The sequence below is a fragment of the Dendropsophus ebraccatus genome, chromosome 12 (genome assembly GCF_027789765.1).
Source record: "Dendropsophus ebraccatus isolate aDenEbr1 chromosome 12, aDenEbr1.pat, whole genome shotgun sequence".
NCBI classification, from domain to species: domain Eukaryota; kingdom Metazoa; phylum Chordata; class Amphibia; order Anura; family Hylidae; genus Dendropsophus; species Dendropsophus ebraccatus.
Genome location: NC_091465.1, coordinates 60,619,609 through 60,637,920, shown reverse-complemented (window position 1 = coordinate 60,637,920; position 18,312 = coordinate 60,619,609). Strand labels below are relative to the sequence as shown.

The 18,312-nt window shown below is 45.6% G+C and overlaps 1 protein-coding gene across 1 annotated transcript; it reads left to right on the top strand.

The window, feature by feature from the left end:
* The first annotated feature begins 8,101 nt into the window (after nucleotides 1–8,101).
* REXO2 (RNA exonuclease 2) lies at nucleotides 8,102–17,089 on the top strand. The gene is made up of 7 exons (XM_069947454.1): nucleotides 8,102–8,381; nucleotides 10,665–10,748; nucleotides 10,945–11,022; nucleotides 11,847–11,958; nucleotides 14,929–15,037; nucleotides 15,863–15,916; nucleotides 16,446–17,089. Exons 1-7 carry the CDS (start codon nucleotides 8,238–8,240, stop codon nucleotides 16,537–16,539), a joined length of 675 nt encoding a protein of 224 aa, XP_069803555.1. The 5' UTR covers nucleotides 8,102–8,237; the 3' UTR covers nucleotides 16,540–17,089.
* Nucleotides 17,090–18,312: the final 1,223 nt, after the last annotated feature.

Sequence of the window (18,312 nt, the reverse complement as noted above, 5' to 3'; positions counted from 1 at the left end):
GCAGTCTGTGGATGGATGCCTAGCCTTGGTAACCCTTGTCTTATGTCGTTATACTCGCCACAGAGTTAGACTTTGACTTACAGGGGCCACCCTGGTGTTTCCCTATTTAGGTCCCAAAGCTTGCAACAGAGTGAGGACCTGAGGGACTACGTATCAGGGTGGTTTGGTGCTCTCCCCACTAGGAGGCACCACTTGGCAATGGGCTTCCTTCTCTGGAGAGAGGGATATCTGGCTATTCCCGTGTTTTGAGACTTGTAACTGAGGCTCCACGGACCCCCTTTTTTGTATATTCAAATTTTGTATGGGACAATCAATGGAGACTCGTAAATGAGTACTCCATTGGAATTTTTCACTGTTCTCCCTGAGTTCAGTTATTGTTGTGTTTTGTTGTTTTATATATATATATATATATATGTATGTATATACAGTGGTGCCTTAGATTATGAGCATAATTCGTTCTGGGACCGTGCTTGTAATCCAAATCAACCCTTAAACCAAAGCAAATTTTTCCATAAGAAATCATTGAAATGCAGACAATTGGTTCCACACCACAAAAATAATTTGTTATTCTGAATAACATGTAAAACAAATGAAACAAACATGTACAGATTAATGTGATATCAGCTACTGTACAGTATAGCAATCAGCATGTAGTGTATAATGTATAGTAAGTGCATAAACCTGAAAAACAGCTGCTGTTTGTAGATAAAGGCTGGAGCTGCAGATCTCCATAATGGAGTAGCGTAGTACAACAGGCTAGAGTAGAGAAGCAGGGCTACTGTCAGAGGTCTGTGTGGTCACATGAAAGCTATGGGGAAGAGGGTGTGTTCAGCATGGACCAATCAGGAAGTGAGGATCACGGAGCTGTGCAGGAGGATAGAGACTGAAACTTCTCTATACAGTAGTGTGTATAGCTGAGTGTAAGTGCAGGCACATTATAGCAGGACTGGAGAGGATGGGAAACACAAGAGCTGACAGAGACTGCAGGGAACATGAAGGAATGAGCAGGGTAGATGTGGGCACATAGATGCAGCACTCTCTGGGGATTTGGAAGGTGAGAGAGACTTTCTGGGTCAGGGAACAGTGCTATAGACCCCGCTATGCAGGACATGCCCCTCCCCCACTCCGCCTCCCACCCAGTACAGGGAGCTCCTAAACCAAGTCACAATTTAGAAAAACTGTGAGCTCTTCTTGCAAAATGCGGTACCGGGGTACGACTGTATATATATATATATATATATATATATATATATATATATAAATATGTATGTATATATACACGATGTCTGACAACTATTTCAACATTTCAGCAGATCAATATTAGGGATGGTCCGAACCTGCCGAGGTTCGGGTTCGTATGAACCCGAACGCTCGGCAGCAGATTCCCGCTGTCTGCCCGCTCCGTGGAGCGGGCGGATACAGCGGGAGGAACGCCTGGAAAACTGGGATACAGCCTATGGCTATATTCCAGTTTTCCAGGCGGCCCTCCCGCTAGATCCGCCTGCTCCACGGAGCAGGCAGACAGCGGTAATCATTACCGAGGGTTCGGGGTCGTACGAACCCGAACCGAACTCAGTTCGGACCATCCCTAATCCATATGAATACATTTTTGGATTAGCCAACAAAAGGACGGGCTAGTTAATGCCAGTCTGCCCAGTCTTTACCTCCCTTGACATGTAAAGACTGGGCAGAAGATGTAAGTTGAAGCAAGGAATGATCTGGACTTTTCTGGTAGTTTACCAGTGAGCTTCTATATTCAATGCAGAAGCTAAGGTTAGCAGTTAAGCTATTGCTCTCTGGTAACAGCCTCTAATATCTATACATACATACTACCCTATAAAATGTTTCTGCTTCCTCCTGAGGAGGGAACGGCTTTGGTTCTATATCTGTGTTGTGCAGGGATCCTGTAGATCAGTGCACAGAATCGCCCCCTGGTGGTGTACAGCAGTGCAAGCATACATACACACAGAGCAAAGGGTAGGGTTGGGTCAGGCTACTTCTTCAAAACAGCAGAAAATTGCTTCTGAAATCCTTTCAGGGATTCATTTCACACATTTATTCCCCCCTCCTCTTTTATTACATGTAACACTCATCATTTTATATATGTGATTTATTGGGGAAAAATCTTATCGTTTATAAGAGCTTTTGAGTCGTGCATAATAACAGACAGAGAGCAATACTGTTCATAAAATTCTCTTATATATTTCTGTATGTAGAAAAATAATTATACATCATGTGACATTGTGTCATGGGATCTGCGTTACCATCAGTTCCTTCTTAACACTGGTGTCTCGCAGTTACATGTCGGCACAGCGCCACTCATAGATTTATTGTGAGAAGATGGAGGAGCCTGGTCTATTTGCACTGGGTGAATAATTTATATTTTCTATACAGTGGTACCTTGGTTTAAGAGTAACTTGGTTTAAGAGCGTTTTGGTTTAAGAGCTCAGAGTTTTTCAAAATTGTGACTTGGTTTAAGAGCATTGCTTTAGTTTAAGAGCTCCCTGTACTGGGTGGGAGCGCGAGTGGGGTAGGGGTATGGTCTGCATAGCGGGGTCTACAGCCCAGTACTCTGACCCAGGAAGTCTCCTTCACCCTCCAAATCATAGCAGATCCACTTCAGGCTGGGGTTTACATCAGGGAACAGGACTGTGGGGGTAATCTCTCCATAGCTGTAACCCCTCCCTCCCCGGACAGAGAGTGCTGCATGTATGTGCCCACATCTGCCCTGCTCATTCCTTCATGCCCCCTGCAGTCTCTGTCAGCCCTTGTGTTTCCCATCCTCTCCATTACTGTACAGTAACTCATAATATCACATATTCTGCTGTTTCTGAATGTTTGTTTCATCTGTTTTACATGTCATTCAGAATATTAAATAATTATTGCATATCACTGATTTCTTATGGGAAAATTTGCTTTGGTTTAAGAGTGGATTTGGATTACAAGCACAGACCCGGAACGAATTATGCTCGTAATCCAAGGCACCGCTGTATTTAAAAAAAAATCTTTATTATTTTCTTTTTTTAGATAAATAAAACACCAAAATACAGAGTCCATTGCACATCGAGAAAAAAATACAAACTAAGATCTAAATACACATAACGTAGTGTCAACAGATCAGCAATATCCATGATCTCTAATGAAGAGTTATTAAAGGCTTTTCCTCTATACATATAATTTGAAGCAAGAAGAGGTGTTTTGTGTATTCACTTGATGGCTAAGGAGTTGATCTGGACTTTCCCTGTAGTGTACTGGTAAGCTTTTATATTAAAGGAGAAGTCCGGCCAAAATTAATTTTTGATATGTTGTTACTTATGAAAAGTTATACAAATTTCTAATGTACATTAATTATGGGAAATGCACATATAGAGCTATTTCCCTTAATTTAGTAGATCAGGAAGTGTTAGAAATATCTCTGAAGAAGTGACGTCACGACCCAGGGTGTAATTCCTATGGAGTGTCCAGCAGGGGGCGCTCTCTATATAGAAGTCTATGGGACTTTATTGTTTCTATGGGTTTCTATGTAATGTAATGTAGTGTACAGTGTGCTTTATTGAATGAATACATCTATGGAATACTTTGGGGAGCAAGTGTCCTTGCTCCCCAAAGTATTGCATAAATGTATTCATTCAATACATTCAATACACAGTAAGCCCGCCGATCCGCCGCATTTCCGCCGAATTTCCGCCGCATTCCCGCCGATCCGCCACACGCTGATCCGCCGCATTCCCGCCGGTCCGGACCATATACATTGAACTACAGCTCCCATCATCTGCTTCTAGTATGAACAGGTGATGGGAGCTGTAGTTGGGTAAGGGATATCACATGCCGCCGGGCGCAGGGGGGAGCTGCTCAGTACACAGCAGCTCTCCCCCCTCCTCCTCCTCCTTCCGGGATAACTTCCGCCTATACCAATGCTGAGTCCCTGCCTGGCCGCCGCTCTCCGCTCACATATACCGGCTCCCGGCATCAGCGCGGACACCAGGATGCATCGGGAGCCGGTATGTATGGGGGGGAGAGCGGAGAGCGGCGGCCAGGCAGGGAGTCAGCATTGGTATAGGCGGAAGTTATCACGGAAGGAGGAGGAGGGGGGAGAGCTGCTGTGTACTGAGCGGCTCCCCCCTGCGCCCGGCGGCATGTCATATCCCTTACCCAGCTACAGCTCCCATCACCTGTTCATACTAGAAGCAGATGATGGGAGCTGTAGTTCAATGTATATGGTCCGGATCGGCGGGAATGCGGCGGATCAGCGTGTGGCGGATCGGCGGGAATGCGGCGGAAATTCGGCGGAAATGCGGCGGATCGGCGGGCTTACTGTGTATTGAATGTATTGAATGAATACATTTATGCAATACTTTGGGGAGCAAGGACACTTGCTCCCCAAAGTATTCCATAGATGTATTCATTCAATAAAGCACTGTACACTATATTACATTACATAGAAACCCATAGAAACAATAAAGTCCCATAGACTTCTATATAGAGAGCGCCCCCTGCTGGACACTCCATAGGAATTACACCCTGGGTCGTGACGTCACTTCTTCAGAGATATTTCTAACACTTCCTGATCTACTAAATTAAGGGAAATAGCTCTATATGTGCATTTCCCATAATTAATGTACATTAGAAATTTGTATAACTTTTCATAAGTAACAACATATCAAAAATTAATTTTGGCCGGACTTCTCCTTTAAAGGGGTAGTGCGGCGTTTAACATTTATTCACTAAATAACACACATTACAAAATTATACAACTTTGTAATGTGTGTTATTTAAGTGAATGGCCCCCTTCCCCGTGTTCCCCCCAGCCCAGAAGTGTGGTGCATTATACTCACCGACCCCGGCTGCCATCTTGGGTCGGCAGAGGGAGGGCGGCATGAGGGACAGCTGGAGCGGTCCGGCCGGCCTCCTGAAGATGACGTCGTCGACCCAAGATGGCGGCAGGGGTCAACAGCAATTGAGTAAGTATACTGCACCACACTTCCGGGGTGGGGGTGGGGCACGGGAAAGGGGACCATTCACTTAAATAACACACATTACAAAGTTGTATAACTTTGTAATGTGTGTTATTTAGTGAATAAATGTTAAACGCCGCACTACCCCTTTAAATGCACTAACAGTTAAAGGGGAACTCCAGGTAGAGGTTAAAAAAATGTAACTTCTGCAGAAGCATAATGCATTACTTACCTATCTATCCCAGTTTTGAAGCCACTGAAAATCCATTTGTTTGGGGGGGGGGGGGGGTTGTTGTGTATTGTGTCTCTCTCCTTCCTGGTTGAGCAGTTCCCAGAATGCAATGCTTTCCCTCAGCTGATCATCACAGTCCCCCACCCATCACAATTAGTAAAATCAGTGCAACACCTGCTTCTGGCCGGTCAGAGATGGTGGATCACTCAGGGGATTGGGGGATGCAGCCAAGCCTCCTGTGAGATCACGCCCTGCCTCCTGTCTGCATCATCAGCCTGATCTCAGCAAACACACACAATGTGAGACAGAAGCATGGAATATTTGTCTCCTAAGGGGGGAGAGCAGAAAGAGCAGGAGACAATGTGAATTGGCACAGAGGCCATTTTTTATTTTAATTCCTGGATTTCTATCAGCTACCAGTGTGGCAGAACCGTACAAATACGGTAATACATTGTATAGACACATCTATATAACTTTTAATGTACTTTTAATAGAAAACAAGTATTTCTTATCCGAAGTTCCCCTTTAACCTCTTGAGGACGCATGGCGTACCGGTACGTCATGCGTCCGCAAGAGGTGTTCAGAGCGGGGACGCGCAGCGACTCCGTTATGAACCGCCACGGTCCCGTGTGCAGCCTGGGGCCACGGCTATTAGCGGGCACGGTCCGATCGCCGTGCCCGCTAATACAGTGATCAGATGCAGCTGTCAAAGATGACAGCCGCATCCGATTACTGGATGCAGCACTTCCTTGGTGTCTAGTGGGGTGGATTGAATCACCCCCCTTTTCCCAGAATCACCCCCCTTTTCCCACGTTTTAAATAAAAGTAAACAAATAAACATGTTTGCTATCGCCGCATGCGTAATCGCCCGAACTATTAATTAATCACATTCCTGATCCCGCACGGTAAACGGCGTCAGCGCAAAAAAATCCCAAAGTGCAAAATTGCGCATTTTTGGTTGCATCAAATCCAGAAAAAATTTAATAAAAAGCGATCGAAAAGTCGCATATGCGCAATCAAGGTACCGATAGAAAGTAAACATCATGGTGCAAAAAATTACACCTGACACAGCCACATAGACCAAAGGATAAAAGCGCTGTAAGCCTGGGAATGGAGCGATTTTAAGGAACATATATTTGTTAACAATAGTTTGAATTTTTTACAGGCCATCAGATACAAGAAAAGTTATACATGTTACATATCGTTTTAATCATAACGACTTGAGGAACATGCACAACAAGTCAGTTTTACCCCAAAAACAAAAAAACCCTAAATAAAAAAAATGTGTTTTTTTGTTCAATTTCACCACACATTGATTTTTTTTTCTGGTTTCGCAGTGTACTTTATGCAAAAATTCAGCCTTTCATTGCAAAGTACAATTAGTGACGCAAAAAATAAGGGCTCATGTGGGTTTCTAGGAGGAAAAATGCAAGTGCTATTGCGATGCCCTGGCCCCTAGGGGCCACTCCGCAGTATAGATGGTGCAAACAGGCAGGAACCGGGGCAGCTGTAGGATATAGGGTTGTCACGGTGTAGGCACGAGGGTGATACAGCTGGAAACCGGGCTCCTGACCCTGCGGGAATACTGGGCATGTGATTCCTCGTTGTCCTTAGTCAGGGCACCAATTATCACACCAATGCCAAGGTTCAGAAACAACGGTAGTTGTATATTTATTGTAACGGTGGTAACTAGTAGCAACAGTCTCTCCGGATGCAACCGGGAATAAGGCAGACTTGAATAAAGAAGAGTAATGGGTGATGCTGCAATAGGCTGTGAGAGTCGCGTGCTGAATGATGGGAGTAGTAGTGAAACTGAGGATAAGATGCTGGGTGGAATGAGACTTGAATGAAATACTTGCTGTTGATGATTAGAGAAGATGATGATGAGAGGAACTGAAGAATGACTGAAGAATCGACACCCAGATGAGAATCTTGAGACTTGAGACAGGAACACAGCCAGTGGACTGGAGCAGCAGAGCACACGCAGGCCTCTCTCTTAGCAGGGAGAGAGGACAAACACACACAACCTATCCCCTATGGGGCAGGAGATAGACTGAGGTAGAACAGGAAGTCACATGGTAACCCCAGCCAAAAGCTCGATGACCATTGGAGTTACCATGGAAGCAGGGCACAGTCACGTGACATCCAGCCATTGCATCATCACACCATTAGGCATATACAGAGAAATATACATGAGAAGCACCATCCTTGAACACTAGGAGGCGACATAATACCTTTAGACACTGATACCTGAATACACATGCAATAAATGAATGAAATAGCAGACCTGAATACTGAGAAGGGTGACACAATACACGCAGTTTGCAGTGGACCATAGCTTTTCAGAACAGAACTGGTTACAATAAAAGTAGGAGCATGAGAAGGGCTGTTCTGGGACACTGCACTATGGCCTTTTAAGCACGAGGAAAAAACGAAAACGCAGAAACGGAAATTGGCCCCGTCCTTAAGAGGTTAAGCTATTGCTCTCTGGTAACAGCCACACATACTGTAGAGTAGACTACATATTAAAAAAAGCCAAGCCTTCCAGTACAGAGGTATGCTGCTGCTCGGGGCGGTTCCCCCACCTGTCACCTGTAAACAACCTCTAGGGACGTCACCACAGCTTATAACGAACTGGAAGGCGAGAATTTTTTTTTCCATTAAGTTATTTAGAACTTTATTGCACCAGTCAATTATCAAATGTTTTTCTCTCCAAAATACTTATTTTTATAATAAAGTGTGAACAGAGCCTTAATGGAAGTCTACAGAACAGGCCGCGGTAACAAGGAGACCGGGACCACTGCCAGCGCCTGTGCGCGCCGCCATATTTAAACATAGCCACATCGAGAAGGGGCGGACCCGATGACGTCACCCGGTCACTTCGCGTTACGCTACACAGAGTGGCCAATCAGCGAGAGGGGGCGTGGCTCGGCAGAGCGTGTGCCGGGTGTGCTGCCTCCGCCTTCCTGTGACCACTGAGGAGTCTGCATGGCGCGCGGCGCGGTGTAACCATAGTACCGGCCCCGGGAGCAGCGCTGCTCTGTCCGGTGATGCTTTCTGCTGGCTGGAGGCTGAGCACAGTAGTGACCCGATCTGTTGTTGGCGGCTGCCGGTCAGCGCCACACCCGGCTGTCAGGAGGCGCAGCAGCATGTCAGAGGGCATGGAGCAGCGGATGGTGTGGGTGGATCTGGAGGTGAGAGCTGGAGGAGGGTGGGGAGCTGGGAAAGCTGGGTGACCCCGGAAGCCTGGGAAAGCTGTGTGACCCCCAGAAGCCTGGGAAAGCTGTGTGACCCCCAGAAGCCTGGGAAAGCTGTGTGACCCCCAGAAGCCTGGGAAAGCTGTGTGACCCCCAGAAGCCTGGGAAAACTGTGTGACCCCCAGAAGCCTGGGAAAGCTGTGTGACCCCCAGAAGCCTGGGAAAGCTGTGTGACCCCCAGAAGCCTGGGAAAGCTGTGTGACCCCCAGAAGCCTGGGAAAGCTGTGTGACCCCCAGAAGCCTGGGAAAGCTGTGTGACCCCCAGAAGCCTGGGAAAGCTGTGTGACCCCCAGAAGCCTGGGAGAGCTGGGTGACCCCCATAAGCCTGGGAGAGCTGGGTGACCCCCATAAGCCTGGGAGAGCTGGGTGACCCCCATAAGCCTGGGAAAGCTGTGTGACCCCCAGAAGCCTGGGAAAGCTGTGTGACCCCCAGAAGCCTGGGAAAGCTGTGTGACCCCCAGAAGCCTGGGAAAGCTGTGTGACCCCCAGAAGCCTGGGAAAGCTGTGTAACCCACAGAAGCCTGGGAAAGCTGTGTGACCCCCAGAAGCCTGGGAAAGCTGTGTGACCCCCAGAAGCCTGGGAAAGCTGTGTGACCCCCGGAAGCCTGGGAAAGCTGTGTGACCCCCGGAAGCCTGGGAAAGCTGTGTGACCCCCGGAAGCCTGGGAAAGCTGTGTGACCCCCGGAAGCCTGGGAAAGCTGTGTGACCCCCGGAAGCCTGGGAAAGCTGTGTGACCCCCGGAAGCCTGGGAAAGCTGTGTGACCCCCGGAAGCCTGGGAAAGCTGTGTGACCCCCGGAAGCCTGGGAAAGCTGTGTGACCCCCGGAAGCCTGGGAAAGCTGTGTGACCCCCGGAAGCCTGGGAAAGCTATGTGACCCCCGGAAGCCTGGGAAAGCTGTGTGACCCCCGGAAGCCTGGGAAAGCTGTGTGACCCCCGGAAGCCTGGGAAAGCTGTGTGACCCCCGGAAGCCTGGGAAAGCTGGGTGACCCCCGGAAGCCTGGGAAAGCTGGGTGACCCCCGGAAGCCTGGGAAAGCTGGGTGACCCCCGGAAGCCTGGGAAAGCTGGGTGACCCCCGGAAGCCTGGGAAAGCTGGGTGACCCCCGGAAGCCTGGGAAAGCTGGGTGACCCCCGGAAGCCTGGGAAAGCTGGGTGACCCCCGGAAGCCTGGGAAAGCTGGGTGACCCCCGGAAGCCTGGGAAAGCTGTGTGACCCCCAGAAGCCTGGGAAAGCTGTGTGACCCCCAGAAGCCTGGGAAAGCTGTGTGACCCCCCAGATGGTGCCCATCATACTCTCTCACTTTAGATAAAACACTGGAGCAAAGTTAGAGGGGTTTTCCTGGGTTTTAACAAAAGATTTGTAAATGTGACAAAATAAAAATAACCATAGTTTCTTGCCAGTCTTGTGGTGATGTCACGTACACAGTCATGTGACACTGCAGCCAATTACTGGCCTCTGCAGTGATGTCACGTACACAGTTATGTGATGCTGCAGCCAATCACTGGCCTCAGCGTTGATATCACATACACAGTCATGTGACACTGCAGCCAATCACTGGCCTCTGCGGTCTCCTGTTGTATAGGCCAGTGATTGGTTGCAGAGTCACATGACTGATGGACGTGATGTCATCACTGCAGGCTTGGCGAGAAATGATGGCGGGGCTGAACACTTTTGATGTGTTTCCAGGACACCTGAAAAGATTATGAAAGTGACAAATACACTTTAAAGGGATTTTCTAGCGCTTCTCTTCCTGCCATCAGCTATCGGAAATGCTGCCACATGCCGGGCAGGACAGGAAGTATGGATGTGTTCTGCACCATGGCTGCTGGGTGTGATGCAGGGTCACCATATCCATAGTCGGACTGGGGGAGAGAGGGGCTGCCATGACGTTATAGGGGTCAGTCACATGTTCCCTGCACCGTCTGTATATACAGATTATGTGCTACAGGACGGTAATAGATCAAGAGACTTCCAGGTCAGAGAGCTGTGCCCCGCAGCTGTAAGGTACTGGGGGCCGGTCACTCCCTCAGGAAGGTGATAGGGAACCCTTTAAGCACTTGAACCCAACCCCATAGTGATAACTGAACTTAGATCTCCATCTGCTTCCACTGCAGTTAGGTTTAGCTCAGCAGAGCCTGGGGAAGTTGCTGCCTTACACGATCAGAGACCTTTAGTATTGCTGACATGGTGATCCTGTAGCCCATGTGTGATCTGTGTTGCAGATGACCGGATTGGACATCAAGAAGGACCAGATTATAGAGATGGCGTGTTTAATAACCGATTCGGATCTCAACATACTTGCTGAGGTAAGTGTACGGCAAGGCTCCTATTGAAGTAAGTGGGAGCTGAGCTGCAGTAACCCAGCACAGCCACTGCACAATATATGGCGCTGTCCTCCTCAGGATAAGCCATCAATCAAAAAGTCCCACAAATCCATTTCAATCTTTTTTTTAATAAACTACTGTACATATTTATTTATTTCCTTTTTTTTTTTTGTTGCAGGGCCCCAATTTGATCATTAAACAGCCAGACGAGTTACTGGATTCCATGTCTAACTGGTGCAAGGAGCATCATGGGAAGGTAAAGGCTCCAGCCACACTGCCATTGTGAACCTTTACTGGAGGCTTCCTGTTTGCGTTCCAGTATTTTATGATGTCAAGAACAATGCAGTCTGCAGCTCTGCGTGATTGATGCTATGAAGTCCATGTACCTTGTTTAGACTTAATGAAAAGTTAAAGGGGTTATCCAGCGCTACAAAAACATGGCCACTTTTCCCCCTCTCTTGTCTCCAGTTTGGGTGGGGTTTTGAAACTCAGTTTCATTGAAGTAAATGGAGCTTAATTGCAAACCGCACCTGAACTGGAGACAACAGTAGGGGGAAAAGTGGCCATGTTTTTGTAGCGCTGGATAACCCCTTTAAGAGTGCATTCACATGCACAGGATCTGCAGCAGATTTGATGCTGTGTTCAGTTATGTAGATCAAATCCGCTGTGATATGGTGTGTGTGTGTGTGTGTGAAGCTCCCCTTAGAAGGAGAGGTATTCTATGGTAAATCCATGGAAAAGAATGAGCCAGGAAGAGAAGCGCTAAACTGAGCGCTTCTTCCTGCCTTTTCTAGTTATTGGTAGGAGTCTCAATACTCTGACTCCGACCAATCAAAGATTTTCACGTGTCTCTGAAATGTCAAATGTGAATGATAGTAACACTAAATGAATGTTGGTGACATAGCATAGTTGGTGAGACAGCTGCTGTTTGTACCTGATGCTGCTATAGACTGTTGACATGTAAATTCTGGCAGAAATCCAGAAGAAACTGCATTGGCTTCAAAGAAAATGATAATTTTCATGCTATGTTTTTAGTGTTTGATTCCATCACTTCTTACACGTTTCTCCTTTGTCTTGCAGTCCGGCCTTACCCAAGCTGTCAGGGATAGTAAAATCTCTTTAGCACAAGCAGAGTACGAGTTCCTGTCCTTCATCAGGAAACACACTCCGCCCGGCATCTGCCCTCTGGCTGGTAGGCATCATGTATCTGCACTATGTTATTATCTGTAGGAGTCGTCCTGATAAAACCAGGGGATGATTGTTAGGTCGCCATACACTGAAATAGCTGACGCCTGCACTAAACTGGTCCAGCACTGAGAAAAGGTGTGCAAACAGGAGTGACACAATAGAAGGGGACAAATTATATTTTTAAAGAATTATTTTTAAGGTGCAGTACACATGTATTGCAGTGAAGAGTTAAATTGGTGATCTATTAGTGCAGGGGTAGGGAACCTTGGCCCTCCAGCTGTTGCAAAAAGAACAACTCCCATCATTCCTGGGCAGCCAAAGCTAAAACTTTGGCTGTCCAGGCATGATGTGAGTTGTGGTTTTGCAACAGCTGGAGGGCCAAGGTTCCTTACCCCTTTATTAGGACGTCCGACCTATAGTCTGTCTGATACTGTACAAGACTGTGGAGTCGGAGCTAGTTTTGGCTGGAGTCTGAGTTGGAGTCGGAAAATTATGTACCGACTCCAGCTTTAAAAAAATCTTTAAAAAATATAGAACTGAATTTTGATATGAATTTTACAAGTTTTGCTCATGAATATATATTATGAGCAACATTCTTCTAGGACACTGGCCCTATTACATAAGGGGGCTCGGGGAAAGGTTGTTGGTCACTATTTGGCAGTTTGTTTCTGAGCTGGAAGAGTCCATTGTGTGGGGGGAGATCTGTGCTGTTCTCTTCCTGGATGCTGGATGACTGTATATGAGCAGCAGTGTAAATATAAAGATATCCTGTGTAATATAGAGGAGAAGGAGAAGACATAAGTAGTGTAGCAGTAACCTCTGTCCTCAGTGTGGTGTTTTCTCTCTCTGGGAGAAGATTGTGTGTTTTTCTTCAGTGTTCTATGGCTGCAGCAGGCTGTGTGTGTGTGTGTGCGCATGCGCTATGGCTGCAGCAGGCTGTGTGCGCGCTATGGCTGCAGCAGGCTGTGTGTGCGCGCTATGGCTGCAGCAGGCTGTGTGTGCGCGCTATGGCTGCAGCAGGCTGTGTGTGCGCGCTATGGCTGCAGCAGGCTGTGTGTGCACGCTATGGCTGCAGCAGGCTGTGTGTGCGCGCTATGGCTGCAGCAGGCTGTGTGTGCGCGCTATGGCTGCAGCAGGCTGTGTGTGTGTGCACGTGCATGCTATTGCGTGCCCCCACAGTGACCTGCTATATTACTGTGTGACCTCTATATCACTGTGTGACCCCTCTCTATATCATTATGGCTGACCTCTATATTACAGGTATCTGGCAGTGTTAGCAGTGTTTCTGTGTGTATGGTGAATATTTAGTTAGAAACAAAGAAGACTGCCAGCAGGAAAAGACCCCCTGCTCCTTCTAGTCTAGTTCTGAGTTGTTCAGGACACGGAGGCCAGAGACTGGCTGCATCCACTGCACACACAGGAGAAGCTGCTTTATATCTTTCCTTATTCCCTCAGGAATCGCCCCAGGATCATGTAGGACATTAGTGAGAAGCTGCTGAGCCAGTGTGATAAATAACTCCCCTGGTATATGACCGGCCATTTATGAAGGAGCGGGAGTCTGAGTCGGTCCTGATAAAATTCAGGAGTCGGAGCTGCGGCTTACCGACTCCACAGCCCTGGATACTAAATAGAATCAATTTGGATTTCACTCATTGTATGGAATAGCCCATACAGGTATAGGCCCATCTGAGATGCCCAGGACCAGTAAATGTTAGAGTATCTCGCTTATTATGTGCCATTTATTTCTTTAAAAACATAAACCATGAGAAGAGACAGCGCTTCACACTGTCATTCAGTGCATTATAAAACTAGTGACTGCACCTACCGCTCTGTCAAGTCGAATATTCACATCTTCACCACTTTCTCCTTTGCTCTTATCACTTCTGCATGGCTGCCTGTGCTCGTATGGGTCATTTCACAGTTGTAACACATAACTTTTGAAAAATTCTAAAATGAATCGGATTTGTGATGCTCAATTAAAGGGGTTTGCCAAGACTATAATTTGATGGCCTCTCCTTAGGATTGTTCGGATCAGTAGGGGTTAAACTTCCATGGTCAGCTGATTAAGGGGTGGTGGTTCATCCTCTGTGGTTCCCATTGAGTCTTGCCACGGCCCATTCAGTAGGCATGCACAGAATTAGACTAATCTGGTATTGGCTATTCATATTGTAGTTCTGGATTTCTTAAGGGCGGGTTCAGACTACGAAATTCCGGCGGATAAATTCTGCGTAATTCCGTTGCCTGTACGCGCTCACGGCTGCACGCCTTTCCCCCGGCTCCATAGACACCATTCTATGGGCCGGCTGATTCCGCATTCTGCCGAAAGAATTGTCCCGTCAAAAGGCGCGCAGCCGTGAGCGCGTACAGGCGACGGAATTCCGCAGAATTTATCCACAAGAATTCCGTAGTCTGAACCCGCCCTAAGGGTGCGTTCACATGTACAGGATCCTCAGCAGATTTGATGGCCCAGATTAGATTCAAAGCAAATCTGCAACTTCAAATCTGCCGCAGATCCTGTATGTGTTAATGCACCCTTAATAGTATATTCACCTGTACCATATAAGCAGTGGATTTAATGTTGCAGATTTTATCATTGATTTCCCAGCATATAATCCACAGTGTATACATTATGTGTGACCATACCCTAAAGGTATATCATTAGGTGTGTTATCAGACATGAACCATCAAATCTAAATTGAAGGGGTTTTCCAGTGCCCATAGAATTGTCACATTGTCGAGAGAGGGCAGTGTCTACATCAGGGAAGGGGAACCTTTGACCCTCCAGCTGCTGCAAAACTACAATTCCCATCATGCCTGGACAGCCAAAGTGAAGCTTTGCAACAGCTGGAGGGCCTGGGGCACGGATGTATCCCTATAGGTAGTATGCTATGGCTGTGAAACTCCATGACACGCTTCCTGTATTAATAGGATATAAATATTAAAAGTGAGTATAATAAATATTACTTTTCCTTAGGGAATTCTGTGCACGTGGATAAAGAATTTCTCAACAAGTCCATGCCTCAGTTCATGAGACACCTCCATTACCGGATAGTTGATGTCAGCACTGTTAAAGAGTTATGCAGGTAAGACCATTTTTGGTCGCATCAAATCCAGAAAAAATGTTATAAAAAGTGATCAAAATGTCGCATATGTGCGATAGAAAGTACAGATCATGGCGCAAAAAATAACACCTGACATAGCCCCATAGACCAAAGGATAAAAGCGCTGTAAGCATGGGAATGGAGCGATTTTAAACACATTTAGTTTATATAAAAAGGTTTTCATTTTTTAAAAGCCGTCAAATAATATAAAAGTTATTTAAGTTACATGTCGTTGTACATTGTACTTATGTGAAGAACATAGATAACATGTCAGTTTTACCATAGGGCGAACGGCGTAGATAAAAAAAACTCCCTGAAATGAAAACAAATTCTTTTTTTTTTTTTTTTTTTTTTTTTTTGATTTGACAGCGCAAATGATTTTTTTCCGGTTTCGCAGCAAATTTTATGGGAAAAGAATGCCTGTCGTTTCAAAGTACAATTGGTGTTACAAAAAAAAAAAGGGGGGCTCAAATGGGTCTCTAGGTGAAAAAATGCAAGTGCTATGGCCTTTTAAACATAAAGTGGAAAAAGCAAAAGCGCAAAAATGAAAATTGCCATTGACCTTAAGGGGTTTCAGGTTGCTTTTAAAGGTCCTGATGGTTGAAGAGCCGGATGTGCCCGGGCAGTGAGTTCCAGAGTACAGGGGAAGCTTGGGGAACAAACTAAAAGTAGTAAAAGTAAATCAAGTATGGTGTATGGAACACATTTGAAATGCAGTTTTGACTGTATCCTGTTGTATTACCCCTCCAGAGTATAGTACAGTACAGTAATATGTGGGATTTTACCAAGGTTCTCCTCTTGTTTCAGACGTTGGTATCCTGTGGAATATGAATGTGCGCCAAAGAAAGCAGCTTCTCACAGGTAGGTGCTACAGCCTCCTCCTCTATTTATAATAATAATAATTTTTATTTTTATAGCGCCAACAGATTCTGCAGCACTTTACAATTCTGGGGTTACATACATAGACAAAAATAGACATTACAGAGGTGTGTGTGTGTGTGTGTGTGTGTGTGTGGGGGGGGGGGGGGGGGTAGCAGTCAAAATTAGGGAACCTGGTAAGCCTGCTTGAACATTTGTCATAATGTCTCTGGTGTGTAATTAAATTTCATATAATATAGTCACAATGATATTACAGTGAGCTCTTATGCTGATTGAACGGCAGTATTCATCCAGATATACGCATTTTACCCAAGTTTTTACACAAGTATATCCATTTGCAGGAAGTATTCATGGTCTCTAATTTTGTCTATTAGATGAAGTTCCTAAAATGCCCACTAGATGTCAGCAGTGTACCAGGTTATTTTCATGTACAATTTAAGGTGAAGGTTCATTCATTGTTAATTGTTTAGTATTTAATTGTTCATTGTTCCTACACTCCTGTCCTTTTCAGAGCTTTGGATGATATCAGAGAGAGCATCAAAGAGCTTCAGTTCTACAGACAAAACATTTTTAAGAAGGCAATTGATGAAAAGAAATATGACTGAGAGTTACCAATTACCCAGTTCTGAGGCTCCGCATTGTCATTCACCTGTAAGACCGCTGCTTGTTACTTCATTCCTAATGGACAGGCTGCAGGGTTGGAAAGTTTTACATATTTAACAAAGCAACTTACTTTAGAGTATTATTTGTTACTGCCAGTAAAGTGCTCAGCGGGAATGCTCTGTACCTTACCCTCTTTCTTTATTTATTTTGTACACATTTGCTTTGTTCATCATTGACTTGTTATATGTTAGACTATATTCACACTCGGGTTCCAGCATAGTGACTGGTTTTGATAAATAATGATGGGGCGCTTCTTTTTCTTGTCAAATCTGACAGAATCTGCACAGAGCTTCTGTGGCACATGTGAACAGAGCCTTACAAATGCAGCAGAGCTGATGTTTCTATGCGGTTTCAAACAGGATTGGAAGAAATCGTTATGTTACACAAATACAATAAATAATATGTTTATACTTGCCATTATATATGATTGCAGCTACTCCAAGTGGAGCTTTACTTTAGTATTTCTCAATAAATACTATACATGTTGCTTTTAATGTGTTTTTTTTTCACATTTTTCAAAAGAATAACTTATTTGAAATATATTTTAATAGGGTACATACTGTCTGAATGTATTTCAGTGCAATGCAGAGATAATAACTATAGCACTTACTGGTATACACAGCTATACGCATTAGAGGGGTTGTATTACTATTCCATGTGTCCAGTGTGTTGAAACTTTATTTCTAACTTTCTTACTCTATACGAGTCATAAGAGCGTTGAGTGGACTTGCCAAACTGTTCAGATTTGGCAAGTTATCCAAACCCGAACGCTCGGCATTTGACTCCCGGTGGCTTGGGACGTTGGATGCAGTTTTAGGGAGTCCTGAAAAACATGGATGCAGCCATAGGCTCAACTATATATTTAGGACTATTGTTGCTCCTATAAGCAGTACTGCAGGTGTACTATCTATCGTCAAGCCTATTGTTGCAGTGGCAAAGTCTCGAATAGAGCAATGCCTTTACTCCTGGCACCTCAGGGTACCAAAAAGGGGTTGTCCAAGGTTATAGCTAACCTAGAAACCTGGTGTACAGGTCTTCATCACGCCTATCAAGTCAGCATCTTAAAGCGACTCTTTACCCACAATGTGCCAAAAATGACAAAAAAAATGACCTGGAGATTGCGCTCACCACCAAACAACATAGTAGAAACCGATGTTCACATAAAACACGATTTATTCAGTCCAACAATAACGCATTTCAGCCCTGAACCGCGTTATTGTTGGACTGAATAAATCGTGTTTTATGTGAACATCGGTTTCTACTATGTTGTTTGGTGGTGAGCGCAATCTCCAGGTCATTTTTTTGTAATTTTTTGCACTTTTTGGTTTTACCTGACTCCACGGATCCTTGCACAAGGAGCCTGGTTTAGATCTGTTGTGAAGACTGCTGCTACCCCAATCCCTGGGAGGTGTGTTGGACACACCATTACATGTGCTGCTGGGTGTTGTGGCTCTGTTTCCACAACCCCAAAAGGTGAGCAGTGATTTTTTACATGCGTTAGATCATTTTTTTTTAATCCAGAGGTACTACTTTATGAGGCGCTCTGCCTTTCTTTTTGTTCTTTGTTTCTCTTTACCCACAATCTGACCCCCCCAAACCACTTGTACCCTCGGATAGCTGCTTTTAATCCAAGATCTGTCCTACGGTCTGTTTGGCAGGTGATGCAGTTATTTTCATAAATTTTTTTAAAATTGCAGCCCCGTGCCCTACAGGCG

What these genes read in the sequence shown, in the direction of transcription:
- REXO2 (XM_069947454.1), top strand. Translation starts at nt 8,238, where the DNA reads ATGCTTTCTGCTGGCTGGAGGCTGAGCACAGTAGTGACCCGATCTGTT. An exon ending in ATCTCAACATACTTGCTGAG is followed by an intron (nt 10,749 to 10,944) that starts GTAAGTGTACGG and finishes TTTTTGTTGCAG; the next exon opens with GGCCCCAATTTGATCATTAA. An exon ending in CGGCATCTGCCCTCTGGCTG is followed by an intron (nt 11,959 to 14,928) that starts GTAGGCATCATG and finishes ACTTTTCCTTAG; the next exon opens with GGAATTCTGTGCACGTGGAT.